This window comes from Leptosomus discolor, chromosome 1, assembly GCF_034619465.1.
Source record: "Leptosomus discolor isolate bLepDis1 chromosome 1, bLepDis1.hap2, whole genome shotgun sequence".
In the NCBI taxonomy this organism is placed as follows: domain Eukaryota; kingdom Metazoa; phylum Chordata; class Aves; order Leptosomiformes; family Leptosomidae; genus Leptosomus; species Leptosomus discolor.
The window spans coordinates 137,554,413-137,571,963 of NC_141391.1; the positions used below are offsets into that span (position 1 = coordinate 137,554,413).

Genomic DNA, 17,551 nt, shown 5'->3' on the forward strand with positions numbered 1-17,551 from the left:
TATAATTTAAAATTGCAGGATTTAATGAATTCATTGTATGATGCAGTGTTCGAATGCAAACAGAACGAACTACATCATCAGAAGACTCTTCTGTATTGATCAACTTAGAAGATAGCAGTTTTGAGGCTTTGTGTAAATTGGAACAGACATAATACACCACAAAAACCATCAACATGATGATGGAAAATTCAACCACGTCCACAGAGCAAGTAAAAAAAAGTGTAATTTTTACCTGAGTGTTTCAACTGCACAAAAGATGAGCTCAAATACAAAGCAGGGGTAAACCCAAGACATGCTCTTGTATACTGCCTTCTTCACAAAATATGCAGAAAACAAACCCATATGATGATACTTTTTTTTTTAATAAGAAATTTCAACAAAATTGAAACTAATGGAAAATATTAACTTGCATCTTTGCAAGTGCCAAACATCTGTTTCACTTCTAGAAATCCCCTCTTAAGTATTTAAACAATGTCTTTCAATTAAGGTGAGAAAAATTTATATAAGTGCTGAGAGTACCACAAATGTTGCAAGAGTTATGAGTTATCAATACAGCAACGGTAATTTTGATAATGTATCCCAAGCACAAATACAGGCTTGGCGATGACTGGATTGAGAGCAGCCATGCAGAAAAGGACTTTGGGGTGCTGGTAGATGAAAAGCTGAGTATGAGCCAGCAATGTGCGCTTGCAGCCCAGAAAGCCAATTGCATCCTGGGCTGCATCAAAAGAAGTGTGGCCAGCAGGCCGAGGGAGGTGATTCTGCCCCTCTACTTTGCTCTTCTGAGACCCCACCTGCAGTGCTGCGTCCAGCTCTGGGGCCTCCAGCATAAGACTGACATGGACCTGCTTGAGCCGGTCCAGAGGAGGGCCATGAAGATGCTCTGGGGGCTGGAGCACCTCCCCTGTGAGGACAGGCTGAGAGAGTTGGGGTTGTTCAGCCTGGACAAGAGAAGGCTCCAGGGAGACCTTATAGCGGCCTTCCAGTACTTAAAGGGGGCCTGCAGGAAAGGTGGGGAGGGACTCTTCATAGGGCAGTGTAGTGATAGGATGAGGGGTAATGGTTTCAAACTGAAAGAGGCGAGATTTAGATTAGGAAGAAATTCTTCACTGTGAGGGTGGTGAGACAGTGGAGCAGGTTGACCAGAGAAGCTGTGGCTGCCCCCTCCCTGGAAGTATTCAAGACCAGGTTGGATGGGGCTTTGAGCAACCTCGTCTAGTGGAAGCTGTCCTTGCCCATGGCAGGGGGGTGGGAACTGGCTGATCTTTAAAGTCTTTTCCAGCCCCGAAAATTCTATGATTCTATGATACCTGCAAAACCATAACTGGTCTTCTCCTGGAACTTACCACACTTACATTCGTACTTTGAGACTTGAACTGAAAGTAGCAATTTAAACATTAAATGTATAGGAGTGAACTGAGTGCGAGACCAGTTCTAGATTTTCTGTCTCCAATATTGAAATAATTTTTACGGCAAAACTTAACAGTTCATGCCATCTGAAACAAACAAGATCAATTACAGTGCATAAAATAAAGTATGTTAACATATTTTTGCAGGATCAGGTCTACAAGGATGTTTTCCACTAGATAGTCCATTTGGACAACTAGACCAAAAGGTAAGAGGTAATTGACTTTTCTTTCATATTTATTGCAGGGGAATAGAGCATAAGTTTTTTCCTTAGCTATGCTATGCTATGCTATGCTATGCTATGCTATGCTATGCTATGCTATGCTATTCTATTCTATTCTATTCTATTCCATTCCATTCCATTCATTCCATTCCATTCCATTCCATTCCATTCCATTCCATTCCATTCCATTCCATTCCATCCCATCCCATCCCATCCCATTCTTCTTATGGAACTATTTACTTCCTAGTATGTTTTACTGCTGGAATGCACTTGGATCCATGCACCATTTCACCTGCTAGAAATACAAAATGTTGTGTCACTACCTAGCTAAAATATTAAAAAAAAAAAAAAAAAAAAAAATCCCTACTTATTAGTTTTTGGCATTGGAGACCTCGACTTTTTCATCTGCAAACATTTAAGAGACTGAAATTCACTGAATTCAATTTTTTCAGGCTCTTATTTAAAAATTGTTTTTATCAAGTTGCTTTTCTTGCTTTCTATCTGCAAATTAATTTAAAAAATAATCTCAGCCGGTCATATAAAATGTAAATACTTTTCAGGAATTGTCTTCATAGAATATCTGACACTAAACTCAACAGCATAAAAATAAAAAAATTGTAGTTCCACATTGTGAATACAAAATAAAGGCCAAAACATGGCCTTTAGGAATGCTATCATTACTTCAAAATAAGATTAAGGGGAATTAATATATTCCAGTACCGATTTTATTTTATTCAGATACTACTTTCCTGCTATTTTACAATTTGTTTTCAAGCTTATTTCCTATTCAGAAATTAACCATTACTCCTGCAAATCAGCTCGCTTGGCTTTTCTCAGACCAATGCATTCTGAAAATTCACCTTTAGTACCTTATAACAATTCCCATCTTCCACTCTACAGCTTCATGGACTGGTGCATCTGGTGCAGGCTGGACCTCATTTTCTTCACATCTTCAATCACTGAAAGGAGACCGACTAGGGCAGGATTGACCAAAAGCAAACAACTAGAGCAAAGGTGTTGTCCAAAAATTACTTTACACAGGAAGCTAACATACTTCTTTTGCTCTTCCACTCACATACTTGGAATACTTTTAACATACCTCCAAAATTTCAGCCAATCTTGTAATTACATTGCACACAGGAGCAAACAACAAACGTGAAAGTTCCTTGGAACTGCTTACAAAACTTGCATTTTGGGACAAAGCTGTGTTTATATTAACTTAATTCAGTGCTAGCAAACTGAAGCAAAGAGTGTTCAGTGAATGGGCCAAAGCCCCACATGAAGTTCACCCAAACTGGAGCAGGGACGGGTCTGGCCTGTCTTTATACTCCTAACAGAGCATCAGCATGTATCCATTAATGAAGCTTTTAACCAAAAATATTGCAAAAGCAGTACAGTTCTACAGGTCAGTGGTAGGACACTGCTATGTCTGTGTCTCATAGTCCGGGGATCACAGTTTGGAATTGTAATACTGGGACATAGTTCACATAATGTTAGACTCTACTTCTTGCCCTGATCTCAAGGTAATAAATACATATATGAATGTATACACACACATACATGTAAGAGCCTACATACAGACATGCAAACGTATGCTACCACATCAGTATGACATTTCAGCAAAACAAAACTGTTAACCCTTAAAAAACCTCAGAGCCATTCCACCTAATAATGGGGAATGCCTTCACGTACATCCAGTATAAAAACAAACACCAGAATTTTTAAAGAATTAACACAAAAAGCTAGTAAATACTTCCCAGTCCAATCAGTAACACAGGCACAGTTAGTCTCAATTAGTGTATCTTTGGGCACTTAATATGCTGGGGCCTGTAACATTACTGGCCATTTTCAGAGCAGTCAGTTGACCAAAGACCACAATGGGGGACCAAAGGTTATAGGATTATGAACATCAGGCAACAAAAGACAATACTGACAAATGAGTTAGTGGATCTAGAGCTTACATCAAAATGGATAGACTTTGGATACGCATGGACAAGTGCTTCCTTACTCTTTACTCAACTCACTCTAACCAAGCTGAAAGATTTTGCTTCCGTCTACATCCATGCATACAGCTGGTACACAATACTCTGCTGTATCCATGCATCGGACACAAACCAAGATTAACATTTATTTTTATGACAAAAGTGAAAGTAGTGGCTTGCCATTTAATCGTACTTCAGCGCCTATCTCCTTTTTAGCTGTGTGCTACACTACACCTCTCTCTCCTCATTTCCCACCCCACTAGCAGGAACGTAAAGCATTATTTTGCCTTCCTGATGCTTATACGCAAACACTTATCAATACTACACAGCCAAATATACCTTCAGGCAACTAATAAAGATAACTTTCTGGACAGAATGTGGATGTACCTCTGCTGGAGAAAGCAAGTCTGGCTAATAGTTGTAGCAAGTGTATTCAAATACGACTCAGAAGAATTCTTGCAGGTGTTGTGAATGTTTATATAAACCTCTACAAGTTCAGTCACTATGGCAGATGTCTTTGAACAGATATGACAGTCTTATTCTATTTCAGTTTTGAAGAACGCTTTGGAATGGTGGGGTTATGAAATAATAAAGAGTCAAATTCCTGATTGAAATTTCCTTCACATCTTAGATACACAGATTCTTAAGATGTTACCTGTGGCAACATAAAAAAACCATTTTTCTAGTATGAAATTCTTCATTTAATAGAACAGAGAAAATAAGACTAAGTTGAACTACTGCCAATATAATGCTATATGTCTTTAAAAACTTGGGATTATATTTGAAGTATGAAAAAGGCATAACCACAATGCTTTGTGATTCTTTCATTTATTGTGTGAAAATACGCATTGCCATCACAGTTTCCTTTTTTTGGTTTAGCTTGCAGTGTCCTTTAAACAAAGGTGAAGAATTTGCAACAAATTCTCCACTAGCTTTAGAGACTTTCTTTGGCTTGAATCCAGAGCAAGTTGCGCTTGTTGTTGCCTTATGTTGGGCATTTTAGCATGATGATTATCATTGTATTACTTTCCATTCCCTCCTCTTAATTTTAATCTTACCAACCTCTCATTTCCAATATTAAAAAAATATAAAAATGCATTGAAGCCTTCTTGTTTGTGCATGAGAAAATATGAACAAAGACTATAAATCACTTTTTGTTTCACAGATACTGAATGTGACTCATTTGTGGGTAACAATGGCAAACATACTATGTGTAAAACTACTTAGTTTAACTCTGAGTTATGAAATATGGTGGATCTATAAACACCCTTGTTATGAAAAAAATTTATACTTATGACATGAAGTTATTTAGATAAGAAATTTATCAAAGGCAGGACATTTCATTTCCTCAGCTCTAAAGAATTCCCATTGAAAGATTACTGATCAGGAAAGAAAAGGGTTGAAAAGTGCTGTGTAAGGACAAAGGAACATCGATTACTTGCTTTTTGCTAAGTAACTTTCTACTAATTCCAATAATCTAATGCATATGTCCCATATACCAAGTGACTGTTAAGCTGTACATCGCTCACTGATATGCTAGAAGTTGTGGTCAGTAAGTCTTTACACGCTTAAGTCATATAGTATCTTGGCTCTCAAAAGTAACCACTATTTTAGCACTAACATAGCTAGAATATAACTGAATTCAGCTTTGGAACTGCAACAGGAGATTTCTATAGTTTACTTTCAATGTATATGTTATGTTGACACAAATAATTTCTACAAATTATCAAATCCAACTATTTTTAAAAGGACTCATTCACAATTCTTTCTAACTCAAAGTAAATATTTACTATTATGTACTGTACAGCATAATGCTGGACTACATTTATAATGTACTGCAAAATTTGTGGGGTTGCCAGATCCAACTTTTATAAACTCTTATAGAAATTCTTCTAAGAATCCAAGCACAAATACAGCTGTAAATGCTTAATAATATTTTAAAATATTTGTCGCAAACACATAACTGGCCAAATATGCAATTGATTTTTTTAAATGTATGACACAACTATTATACTTTTAGTAAAAGAAAGCTTTAATGGAATAAATGGCTAAGCAAGTTACAAGCTACGTTGAAAAGTGGTATATACTACATTTACCATGAGGGATGAAATGTACTTTGTACTGTTACAAAATAAGTTGGATAAGAATCTGTTTATGAGTCTTTTCCTGAAGCACTTAACCACTACTAACTGAGTACAAATACTGTTGTGTCCATGTCCCATGGTTTGAATGATTCTACAAACTTATTTTCATAACATTACCTTTGCAACTGGGACTCCACCCGTCACTCAAAGAAGAGAAACCATCACTGAATCTCAGCCAGGAAAGCGAGGCATTTTCCCCAAGTTCTTTCTAGGAATTCCTTCCATAAGCTGCTACTTTTTAGTATAGTCCATAAAGCATATTTATTACTCTGACAGGTGCACGGGCTTTGACCAAGGTCCATTTACTCTGCCTCGTATGTAATCATATAAAACCTATTATACCAAATGATTTGGAGTTAAAGATATCTTCCAACCTCAACTTAAATACAGGCAGACTTTATAGATCTTATGCCAGAAAAAGCTAGCTGTCCTTACATATGATTTTTTTTTTTTAAATAAATGGATATGTGTCAATTGATCAATAAGGGAAAAAAGTAGACTGAAATACTTTCTAGAACTCTATGAAAAGAATGGAAATCCTACTAGATAAACCAAGGAGGATTCTGTTTCTTTGAAGATGGTATTTTTGTTTTTTTCACTGATTTGTGAAAACTTCACAAGGACAAGACAGATTAACAATAGTCAGACAATGGAATAATGGCAATGAGCTCCAACTGTGTGTGTAGGTGGAAAGAAAATGAAAGAAAGCCTCCATTCCTGGTGAAAATGGAAATCTAAGAGATTAATGACAGATCAGTTGCTATTGAAGTGCCTGCAGGAAATTACTGTTAATTCAAAATGGTGTGGTCTAGCTGCGAACAGTGAGAAGTCTGCATTAGATGGAGTAGATGATCTGCATTAGCAGTCCTATTGACTAATTTATTTATGATACAAGCTATTTTAACAGTAGACCTATTTTCACTTTCCCCACTGCTTATCCTTCGTAAATGACCAAGTTCAGACATAAACAAGTTCCAGCATCCTTATGGATCGTGTTTTGCCCTGGACGTCTCTTTAAATGTCTTTGGCAATAAGACTCATACTGCTAAAAGGAAACTTCCCCATGTACAGCATAATGGAAGACAGCTCATCCAATACTAAACTTAACAACTAGTAGAGTGAAACTTCCGAAGTTAAATTCTATTTCCCACAAAACTATTGAGCCCATAAAAGCAGGGAATAGAAGAGGCCATTCACATTATCTTCTATTTCCTTCTCAGGAAAACATTCCCAATCAGATTCAAGCTTAGTGATTTTGTTTATTGAGAATATTGAAATCACTGAATTTGATCTTGGGCTGCTACTGCCATATGAAAGAAGTCTTTTAAATTATTTTTTATTTTTATTTTTATAAAGAGCTTCAAAGGAGAGAAGTGTGTTCATTTTTTCTCCTCCTACTGAAAGGAAATCAAACTGTCTTTTAAGCTACATTTTACTGTTTATACATAAGCATTAAACTGCATGTACATAACATTAACAGAATACCTGAAACCAAGTGTCAGAACATTATATCATTTCGTAAGAAGAACAGTGCACTGGCTGTGTAAATCACGCTCAACAGAATACCAGTATATTTTCAGGCTGTCATATACTATGGCTTGAGAGGAAAAGTTAATGAACTTTGTGCCCATGCAAACTGCAGAATAAAGTTAATTTCTGAACATAAAATAGTATCTGTTATTGATACTGAAATGCTTTCAACGAACTGAATTCAGATCACAATTCAAATTTGACAGATTGTATTTATGCCCCATCTTTAAGTTACTGTAATAAGAAACACTGTAAATTTCAACCAATGTGTTAATTTCTGCTTTTTGACTTATGATGAACTTAAAATTCTATAAATATGTATGAAGAAATAATCACAGTAACAAATTGTTTGAAAAAAGGAGTGACAAATCTGATGACATAACTCCCAATCTGGTTTTCTCATGCATTTTAAGACAGGTTTCAGGATTAATAAACTTCACCAATTTCTCACTGCATGAAGTGAAACCCATTAGCCATTAGTAACTCACCCTTTTCTGCTCTTTAATATATTCCATCAGTTCCTCTCTTGTTCTTTTCACTGCTTCTTCGATTGCCTTTTCACTTCGTTTCCGCTCCTCCATTAATGCTTCCTTGACATTTTCCTATTTAAAAGCAAAACATATAAGTGTAAATATTAAAAGTATTTCACAAATGTAATGCAGGTCATCCCTTTCCTTCCTACTAAAATTTTATCATGACCTCACTCCTTTCTCAATGATACTTATCCTAAATGTATGCAGTATCTTTACAAAAATTTATAAATTCAGTACTTTAATAACTAAAGGGCCTAAATAACTTTAAAGCTGTGTTAATAGATATATAATGTTCCCTGAGAGCAGAAAAGGAAGAAATACAGGTATTACATTCCAACAGAAGCAGTGATGTACTAGTTGCTGAATAGAACAGAACAGAACAGAATAGAATAGAATAGAATAGAATAGAACAGAATAGAATAGAACAGAATAGAGTATTTCAGTTGGAAGGGACCTACAAGAATCATCTAGTCCAACTGCCTGACCACTTCAATTAAAGCATGTTGTTAAAGGCATTGTCCAAAGGCCTCTTAAACACTGACAGGGAAGAGGCATCGACCACCTCTCTAGGAAGCCTGTTCCAGGGTCTGATCACCCTCTCGGTAAATGTCCAGTCTGAACCTCCCCTGACAGTGTCTCAGAAATACTAAAAAAACCAAAAAGCTTTTGCAATTCCTATGCTTTTGTGAGAGATACTCAAAAGTGGAAGTAGCAGAAACAATAGTGGTGTTCTCATAATTATATTCTCATGCCAGCTTAATCTGACAAAAGGTCCCAAAATACTGTCTTGTGTTAGAAAGGAAAAAAAATCCCATCATTTACCCAAATAAACTCTTAAAAGCAAATTACATAACTGGTAAGGTGATGTACCTTAATATGAAGAAAATACTACATCAATGAAATACTTGCAATCAGTTAAAAGTATGTTAACTTTCCTTGATATCAAGCTACTTGAAACACTGTATGAGCAGAAGTCCAAATAAAAATACAACTAAATTCCACAAATCTATTAAAAAACCCCAAGAAAACAGAAATCACTGGATCACTGGCAATACTTTTATGGAAGACTATTTTATTACACTAAGATTAAACCAAAAAAAAAAAAAAAAAAAAGGAAAGAAGTCTTTTTCATTCACAATGGCAAGTTCCCCAAACTAAAACCAGTATTAATTCTCTGAAGAATATAGTTACGGATAGCAGTGAAAGCAAAGCTATATAACATCCTGTTGAGGCCATAAGCAAAGCATACCATAACTACGCTAGTTTTTACTCTCTGCTATCAATACTTATTTCAAGAGCAACAAGTTGATAAAAATTGTTAATTTCTAATATTGTATACCCTTATTTGTTTCACCACAAGGAACAAAAGATTACTGATTACTTCTACACTATTCAATAAAGAAGTTGACTTAACCTTCTACTTTTTTTTTTTGTCACATTAATAATATTTATAAAGTCAGAGTTTTATAATAAGGAGATCCAAAGGGTCCTCTTAGTTCCCTGGAAATTCTGAAAAATGGAAGATTTAAGTATTCATCCAAGTCCCTCATTGCCTCACTCTACAGCATAAATGTCAGGTTTTTTCTATATTCCCAGCATCCAGCAGTTCAAAAGAATTTAAATAATACTGAATCAGTGCATATTCCAAACCCCCAATATTTCAAAAAACAAGTGCCTATTCCAAAAGGTAGAGGGAATAGCTAGTATGGTTTTAGTCCCTGTGCTTTCTTTAATCTTATATAGATTTTCTAATCACACAGTGGATGATGCCAAATTTGAGTGAGCACAGTTGCCACACCACACACTAAGCTTAATTTTAAGTGAACATAGTAAACAGAGCTTTACTTCAGTAAAGCCTTTGACACCACTTCCCACAGCATTCTTCTGGAGTAAGCGGCTGCTCATGGCTTAGAGGGGCATACTCTTAGCTGGGTAAAAAGCCTTCTAGGTAGCTGAGCCCAAAGATTGGTGGTGAATAGAGTTCAATCCAGTTGGTGGCCGGTCACAAGTGGTGTTCCCCAGGGCTCACTATTGGGGCCAGTTCTGTTTAATATCTTCATCAATGATCTGGATGAGGGGATTGAGTGCACTCTCAGTAAATTTGTAGATGACACCAAGTTGGGCAGGTGTGTTGATCTGCTTGAGGGTAGAAAGGCTTTCCAGAAGGATCTGGACAGGCTCGAGAGATGAGCTGAGATCAACCGTTCAACAAGGCCAAGTGCCAGGTCCTGCGCTTGTGTCACAACAATCCCAGGCAATGTTACAGGCTTAAGGAAGAGTGCCTGGAAAGCTGCCCAGTAGAAAAGAAGCTGGGGGCATTGGTCACGGACAGCTGAATATAAGCCAGCAGTGTGCCCAGGCAGCCAAGAAGGCCAACAGCATCCTGGCTTGTATCAGAAATAGTGTGGCCAGCAGGACTAGGGAAGTGATTGTCTCCCTGCACTCTGCACTGACGAGGCTGCACCTCAAAGACTGTGTTCAGTTTTGGGCCCCTCGTTACAAGAGAGACATTGAAGTGCTGGAGTGCACCTAAAGAAGGGCCACAAAGCTGGTGAACGGCCTGGAGAACAGGCCTTACAAGGAGTGCTGATGGAACTGGGATTGTTTAGTCTGGAGAGAAGGAGGCTGAGGGGAGACCTCATTACTCTCTACAACTACCTGAAAGGAGGTTGTAGCGAGGTGGGTATTGGTCTCTTCTTCCAAATAACAAGCAATAGGACAAGAGGAAATGGCCTCAAGTTGGGCCAGGAGAGGTTTAGTTTGGACATTACAAAGAATTTCTTCACCAAAAGGGTTGTCAAGCACTGGAAGAGGCTGCCCAGGCAAGTGGTTGTGCCACCATCCTTGGAGGTAAAAAGATGTGTAGACATGGTGCTTAAGGACATGGTTTAGTGGTGGACTTGGTAGTGTTAGGTTAATGTTTGGACTTGATGAGCTTAAGGGTCTTTGTCAACCTAAATGAGTCGATGATTCTATCATTCATCTACCACATTTTAGTTAACCAAAAGAAGTACTGATATATCTTCCAAATATATAAACATTTATTTACTTCATAATACAAAATTAATATAGGGTATATAATGAAATTGAAACTAAAATCTATTTCAGATACATATTAACTATATTTACAATCTGAAAAGTATCTCAACATTCACAGTCTGCCATGACAATGGTAATCCCATAGTCAGATCATGTAGCCATCAGACTGGACACTCTCATATGATTGTAGACAATGACTCGTACTGTAGTGGGCTTCATCCCAAGATTTGTATTTACCAGACTCCTGGTAATACTTCAAAACACTTCTTATTTTTGGCAAATAAACTTCACCAACCATGGTTTAGGATGAATCATACTATTTATTTCTCTGTGATTTGAATGTCTGTTTCTCAACTGAGTTCAAACAGTATACTGCTCGCTAAATTCAGGAAAAATGTAACAGTACAAGAAAACGCACAGCTTTCTTCCCGGGCTTAAAATGCAGACACTACAACCACTAACAACATTACTGAACTGGCTGATTTAGTTTACACTGTCCCTTACTTGCAGATCACAATGGGCAAACATAGACCTCTGTGTAACAATGACAGACCACTAAAGACTATCAAAAGACAGCTTTGCTGTGGTATCAATGAACTGGGAAGAAAACTCTTTTATCCTTTCCATCCACTTTTCAGATGGCTTCAAAGAGCGAACATCATACAACACCCAGTCCCCTAGCGAACTCACTCATGTATTGTTGTCCTGTCCTTAGAATTAATCAGTGATACTAGTTTTTCCTTCTGTAAAAAGAATCTTCATTCCTTCTTCTATATGACCTTTCATGAACTGCTCTCCTCTAAGTTCTCAAAGTCACCATCTGTCTTCACTCTATTTCTGTCAGTCATTAGAGTAAATTATCAACTGATATGAAGATTATTTAAATTCTGATATTACCTATTAGTACTGTTTAACAAAGTCTTAGCTGCATGTACATCCTGTCAGTGTATGTGCTTGCTTTTCCTTCATCTCTTTCTTTGCTCTTTCCTATTATGCTTATCTGCCTTTAGACTTTATCCCAATTTAGATTTTGGTTGTAAAGACAAAAACTTGCCCTTATTTCATCTTTAGCTAAAAAGTGTAAAGCATTATTTGAGGCTCTTAGTGTTATTTTAATAGATTCAAGAAAATGGGAAAGCATAGTTTTCCATAAGAAGCACTCCAAAATTGTACTTGAGGTGCAACTCTTCCCCTCATGCTTTTTTTTTTTTCCCTTTATTTTTTTAAATGTCTGATCACAGGCTGGAGTATTACATTATAGTCACAAAGTTAGCTTCTTCACAGGACTTTACATACATGTGCTTGACACTAGTTAGAAGATTAGAATACCCAATAAAAAATAAAATATTCAAGTACTCAATTGACAAACTATATTCAACCATTTATTAGGAATCACAACTATGTAATCACAATATATGTATCTGCAGGAATATAGAAAGAAAAAAGTCAACTGTATATACCAGAGAACAGTCAGTATTTACAAAAAAAAAAGAAAGCTACATGATGGTTTGCAATTTTATAGGAAAATTATTTTGTTTCCACACAACGATCAGGTGCGGTACTAAATTTTATCTAGGAAATGCAACCACAGGCTGCAATGTTAGTAGTTTTTCAGAAAATAGTAACCCTCAAATTATACTGTCTGTGGTTATAAACTACCACAAACTACTTCTGAAGTCAGACATGCTTAAAGTCTGCATGCAGTGGACTACTCCTTTTCCAGACTTTGCAAGCATATTAAAAAAAACTGATCTAATGGCAGAGATCTCTTTCCGCTCAGTGCTACTAAGCTGCGTGCTTCCTCACACACTCAAGATTGCACAACATGTTCTTTTAGTGAAAAATGCTTTTCTGTGTCCTTATGGAATCATCATGGTCTCCAAAAACACTGGACACACTAATGTTTCTGCAAGAAGATGGAAAAACAAGAAGTGAAGCTGAAAACAATGGCTAGATATCCTTTTGAGACAATTGTAAGCAAACTCCCACCGAAAGTTGAACAATATGGCAAAGGCAATCAAAATTAGAGAAGATGTCCTTTGAAGTGCAAGTTCTTCTCCAGCACATTATGTGCTACTATATTATCAACAGCCTATTTGGGTAGGAATGATGATAGTGACGAAAAAACCCAACAACTTCTTGTATGAATCCACAAGACATTGAACATGAACAGCAATGTTATGATAGTTCAAGCCTGTTACTGAAAAAAAAATTTTTTCTTCCAAAGATTAATACCCTCCCACCCAACCAAAATCCTGTTAAGTCTAACAATTTTATTCCTGGAATTGCAATACCAAATACGCTATTTTGCTGGCTACTACAAAAACACAGAATAAAGAGTATTTCAAACCCTGCCTCCTTCATAGGATTCTGTAACCTGTGTATAAGATGAAAGAAATAACAAATGGACAAAGAAAGACTGATAACGTGACAATATTTTGTCTTCCCTTAACTGGTAACACACTCAATGCTCTGTGTATCAGTTTTGAGGATGTATTTAAGGAAATTAAAGTAATATTATATGTCACATGGAAATCCTCCCAAGTACAAAAGCATCACAAAAGAAGGGAAAGCAATGGCAGTATCATGAATGTTTTATAGGTTAAAGTTGATCTCCTAGTAATAAATATTATCAATAGAGTGAATAATGATAAGATGCAAAAGTAAACCCAGAAGCAGAGACAAAATCAGTTTATAGCCTATTTAACAAAGAAAAAGTGATGGAAAGCCCAAAGTAAAGGGCTGGAAAATGATCGTTCTGAAAGGACAAACTGTAATTGTTTGGACAGTAAAAAAAGATGCATTAATAAAAAATACAGGAAAAGTGGGAGACTGGATGAAGATTGTACATATGTTGTTAGAAATAATATGTCATCTCTTACAGACCTAAACGACCAGCAACATGTAAACAATTACATTTACAATTAGATCTGAATCAAAACCATGTCAGTCCAGAGTAACACGCAACATGGTTGGTGTTGAAGGTACCAGAAAGTATTTGGAGAGTGGGAAAGAAAGGAAAGACGAAGAGACCTTTTGAACTTCAAGTGACAGTGATGCATTCATGAAGTGATATCAAAGAGATTTATCAGTGGTCTTAGTGTAGACAGAAATACTGCTTAAGTGGGCTTGAGGAAAAAAGTGAGTTAGGCTTCCAAATTCGGTATGAGCCAAGAGGCAATCTTGCACAGAAAGCATAAAGCAACTATCTAAACCTAGGGAGGCAATCGTTCCTGATCCTGCTAAAGAAGCATAATATCACAGAGTGCCACAGAAAACTACTGCCAAGCAGCTACCCAGTGGTTATCTTGCCTCTCCACAACATGGGGTTTCCGAAGTAGTGCGTCTCCTGCCTTGCCAAAATTACTAGATCGCCTGTTGCATCACACAGAACCAAAATGCAAGTTCTGCAAGTTACAGAAGGCACAGATCATTGGAAAACAGGTCTATCTTACAAACAGTATGATGATTTCATAATAAAGTTGTAGGGAATAATAAAATACCATGTAGCACATTACGTAAAGTGGTAGAAGAAGAAACAGATTTTTTCACCATCATCATGGAATGGCAGTTGAGTACGTGTTTACACAGAAGCAATTCAGGAGAAAGTCTATGTATGAAAGAGATGAACAGACAGGATAGAAAGAGATTACAGGAGATTAAAGGAGAAAAGATCTGCAAGGACAACCCTGAAAATACTCTGTACAACAAACAAAGAAAATAAAGACAGATGAGTAGATTCACAGTATGAAATTCATTCACAGATTTCAAAATCAGGATATGGGCACGCACTTGCACTCCATGTTCTCTATTTTTTAAGGTAAGGAAATGGTGGTGCCAATAAACAAAATCCCATAGTTTTGACACCTAAAAAAATATGTCAGTGAATCTATCTGTAAATGTAGTCTTACTGGATAACAAAAAGATGACAAATGTATAATCCTCATGTATTTTCTTTTTTCCTCATACCATCCTCCAAAATATTCACTATACACCTACTGATTTGACACATGAGAAAAAAAGAAGTGTTTTTTTTTACAGATTATAGGGATAAGAAAGGGCCATTCTACAGCTAACAAATCTGACTGAAAGCTAGAGTGGGAAACAACATTTTAGACAAACTTTTTTATTTATTAGTTCTTCCAACCTTCTCAAATACAGGGCAATGAGGAAAAATATCTAGACAAATAATAATTTTCAACAAAAAATTAACAGTTAAGCAATAGTAGAGAAGAAATAAAAGCCAGTTCTTTAAGTATGCAGCCAATGCCTTCATGTTTCCACTTACATACCTTTTGTTCACTTACATATGACTTGGTGTGGAAATCCTTAAGACTTTCAATACTAAATTGATTCAGGCTTGCCAAAACTACCAACAGAAGCACTCCCTCAAGCAGATGAGCATGAATATCAAAAAAGTTTTAATAATGTAGCAGTAAGTAGCTATTCATTTTTTAGGATTAAGCACCATGAGTTCTAGACAATTTGCTTTTACCTTCTAAGCTATGGCATATACTGGTATTCATAAAGCCATGGAAAAACATACTTTAAAGCCTATACAGTAGAGAAGAATCAATTTTTTTCCCAACTATTTAGATGTTTGCCAGTAAAATTATATTAATACATTCCAAGATCATGAACTACATATTTATTGTTCTGCAAAGAACACCACGACATGAACCCTCAGGAGTGTGAACATATTCAATTGTCTTGAATGTTCAGAGATTTTCTCAGCAAAGACTATTGAGAAGTTCACATTTTTTTTCCCATAAGCCTTTTAGTTAACTTTTCTTGTAAAAACATTTTTTCTCTGTATATCTCAGTATATCTCAGTTGTGGCTTGGCTGAATGAAACACTGCAGCCTCAGTTTTCCTCAAATACTTTCCCATTGGTAAGATCATTTTGCCTTAGTGCTTTTGCTCATGTCCAAGAGGAAGCAGAGTTTATGTTAGTTCTTTTAATAATTTAAAGGCTTCTTTTTTTTCCTAATTATTTGCAGCCTTCAGAACACTTGCATCTCTAACATATCTGCTGTGTGGATTATGGCAAAGATGAACTCAGGCTTTTTTTCCCTTGAGAATGAAGGTAAACTACAGTAGATTATACACAATATTTTAAATTTAAGCCTCCAGGAAACTACAAAGGTGATTCTTTGCTTCAAATGTTTAGGACAGTTATTAATTTCAAGCTATGACATGGACATAAATTTCCAGGGCTCATCCTGCAGCTGCCAGCTTTCATTTTACTTTCAACAAATTTTCTTTAAAACAAAAATTGTGATGCATAAATTCTCTTTAGCTTCTTTTGTTAATTCTCTCTCCTCCCAATTTCAGCTCATTTATGTAACTGAGTATTTAGCTTTGTAAATTATAACTACCATGCAGAGAGCTCTGTGCATGATAGCATTATAGCTACAGTAGCTACTGCTATAGCTACTCTGCATTGTCCACTAATTATAAATACAATATATCATCTTTCTTTTTTATCCAAAATTGTATGGATCTCATCATCCTATGTGCCCAAAGAATTCTTGTTTTTTTGTTTTTTCAAAGAGTAACAATAAGCGGAAAGAAGATGCCAATGCAGAGCACTGTCCATTGTTTTTTCACTGAAGTTTATAGTTGTACACAAGCTTCACTGCAATTTTGAATTCTGCCGAAAAAGCTCTTGCCTCAGCCAAATTACCTATTATAGTTTCTCCTTATCTAGAGGGTAATCACTTCTTTATTCAAATAAGTGCTCTAGAAAAAACATTCTAGCGGAAGAATGTCACCAAGCATTCCTTTCAACATTAAACAACTACCAGACATACTAAACTTTCCTTGTAGGGAAGTTGCCACTATAAAAAAATGCCATACAATGTATCAAAACCAGAAAAGAAAATACTGGAGACATGCCAGGCTACATCTAGCCTGGCGAGTATATAAGTCCCTCATCTATAATGACTTTTCAATGTGTTGTAAAAGGATCATGAGGTTATTGTGGAAATGAACGTTATCTTTAATCAAAAGACTACTCATTTCTTTCAAGGAGAGCTTATTTTCTCTGATTTAAAATGGAAGTCCACCCTCCCCAAAACTATGAATCCTCTTCTGAATAATAATTAAAAAAATACCTCTTTTATAAAAGCACTATGCACCTGGATAACACCAGTATAAAACCTGAAGATGCTGCCAGTCTCAACAAAAAGGAAAGTCTTTTGGAGTTCTAATACCTTACAGCCTCTTGAGACAGTGCTCCAGAAAAATTTTTACCATTTCCTTGGTGATGTAATATACGCCATTTATCCCTTCAGAGTTATAAGGCTTCAAAGAATAATATATTCAATTTATTTAAAAATTCCATGTCTCTAAGTAAAGACCCCAAGCCACTGGAACAGTCAAAGCTTTCATGAAAACAAACGCAATATCCATGTTACTTTAATACTTTAATTTCTCAAAAAAAAAAGGAGAAGGGAGTATATCAAAGTTGCTCCATCAAGCTGACACATCAGCTCAGTATGTCTTAGTTCCTACTTTCACTGTCAGTTTATCTTACTCTGCTGTTTCATATTTGGCAACAAAATATTTTATATTAATCATAGTTATTCATCAAACTGTTCCCAAGTCCCCAGATTTTCCGCTGCAAATGTTAAATTAATAAAATAAATCTTATATGGAAGTAGCATCTCCTTATCTGTAGACTCAACATCT

General features: G+C 36.2%; 1 protein-coding gene across 2 annotated transcripts in view; it reads right to left on the bottom strand.

Moving 5' to 3' along the window:
* The window catches only part of CCDC91 (coiled-coil domain containing 91), a 128,767-nt gene that overhangs the window by 25,364 nt on the left and 85,852 nt on the right, over positions 1-17,551 (bottom strand). Inside the window, exon 11 of one of the 2 annotated variants that reach the window (XM_086465891.1) lies at positions 7,775-7,888. In XM_086465891.1, coding sequence (XP_086322017.1) covers positions 7,775-7,888 — 114 coding nt within the window. Of the gene's footprint in view, positions 1-7,770; positions 7,889-17,551 lie in introns of both variants that reach the window. The other variant, XM_086465886.1, reaches the window with a different exon arrangement.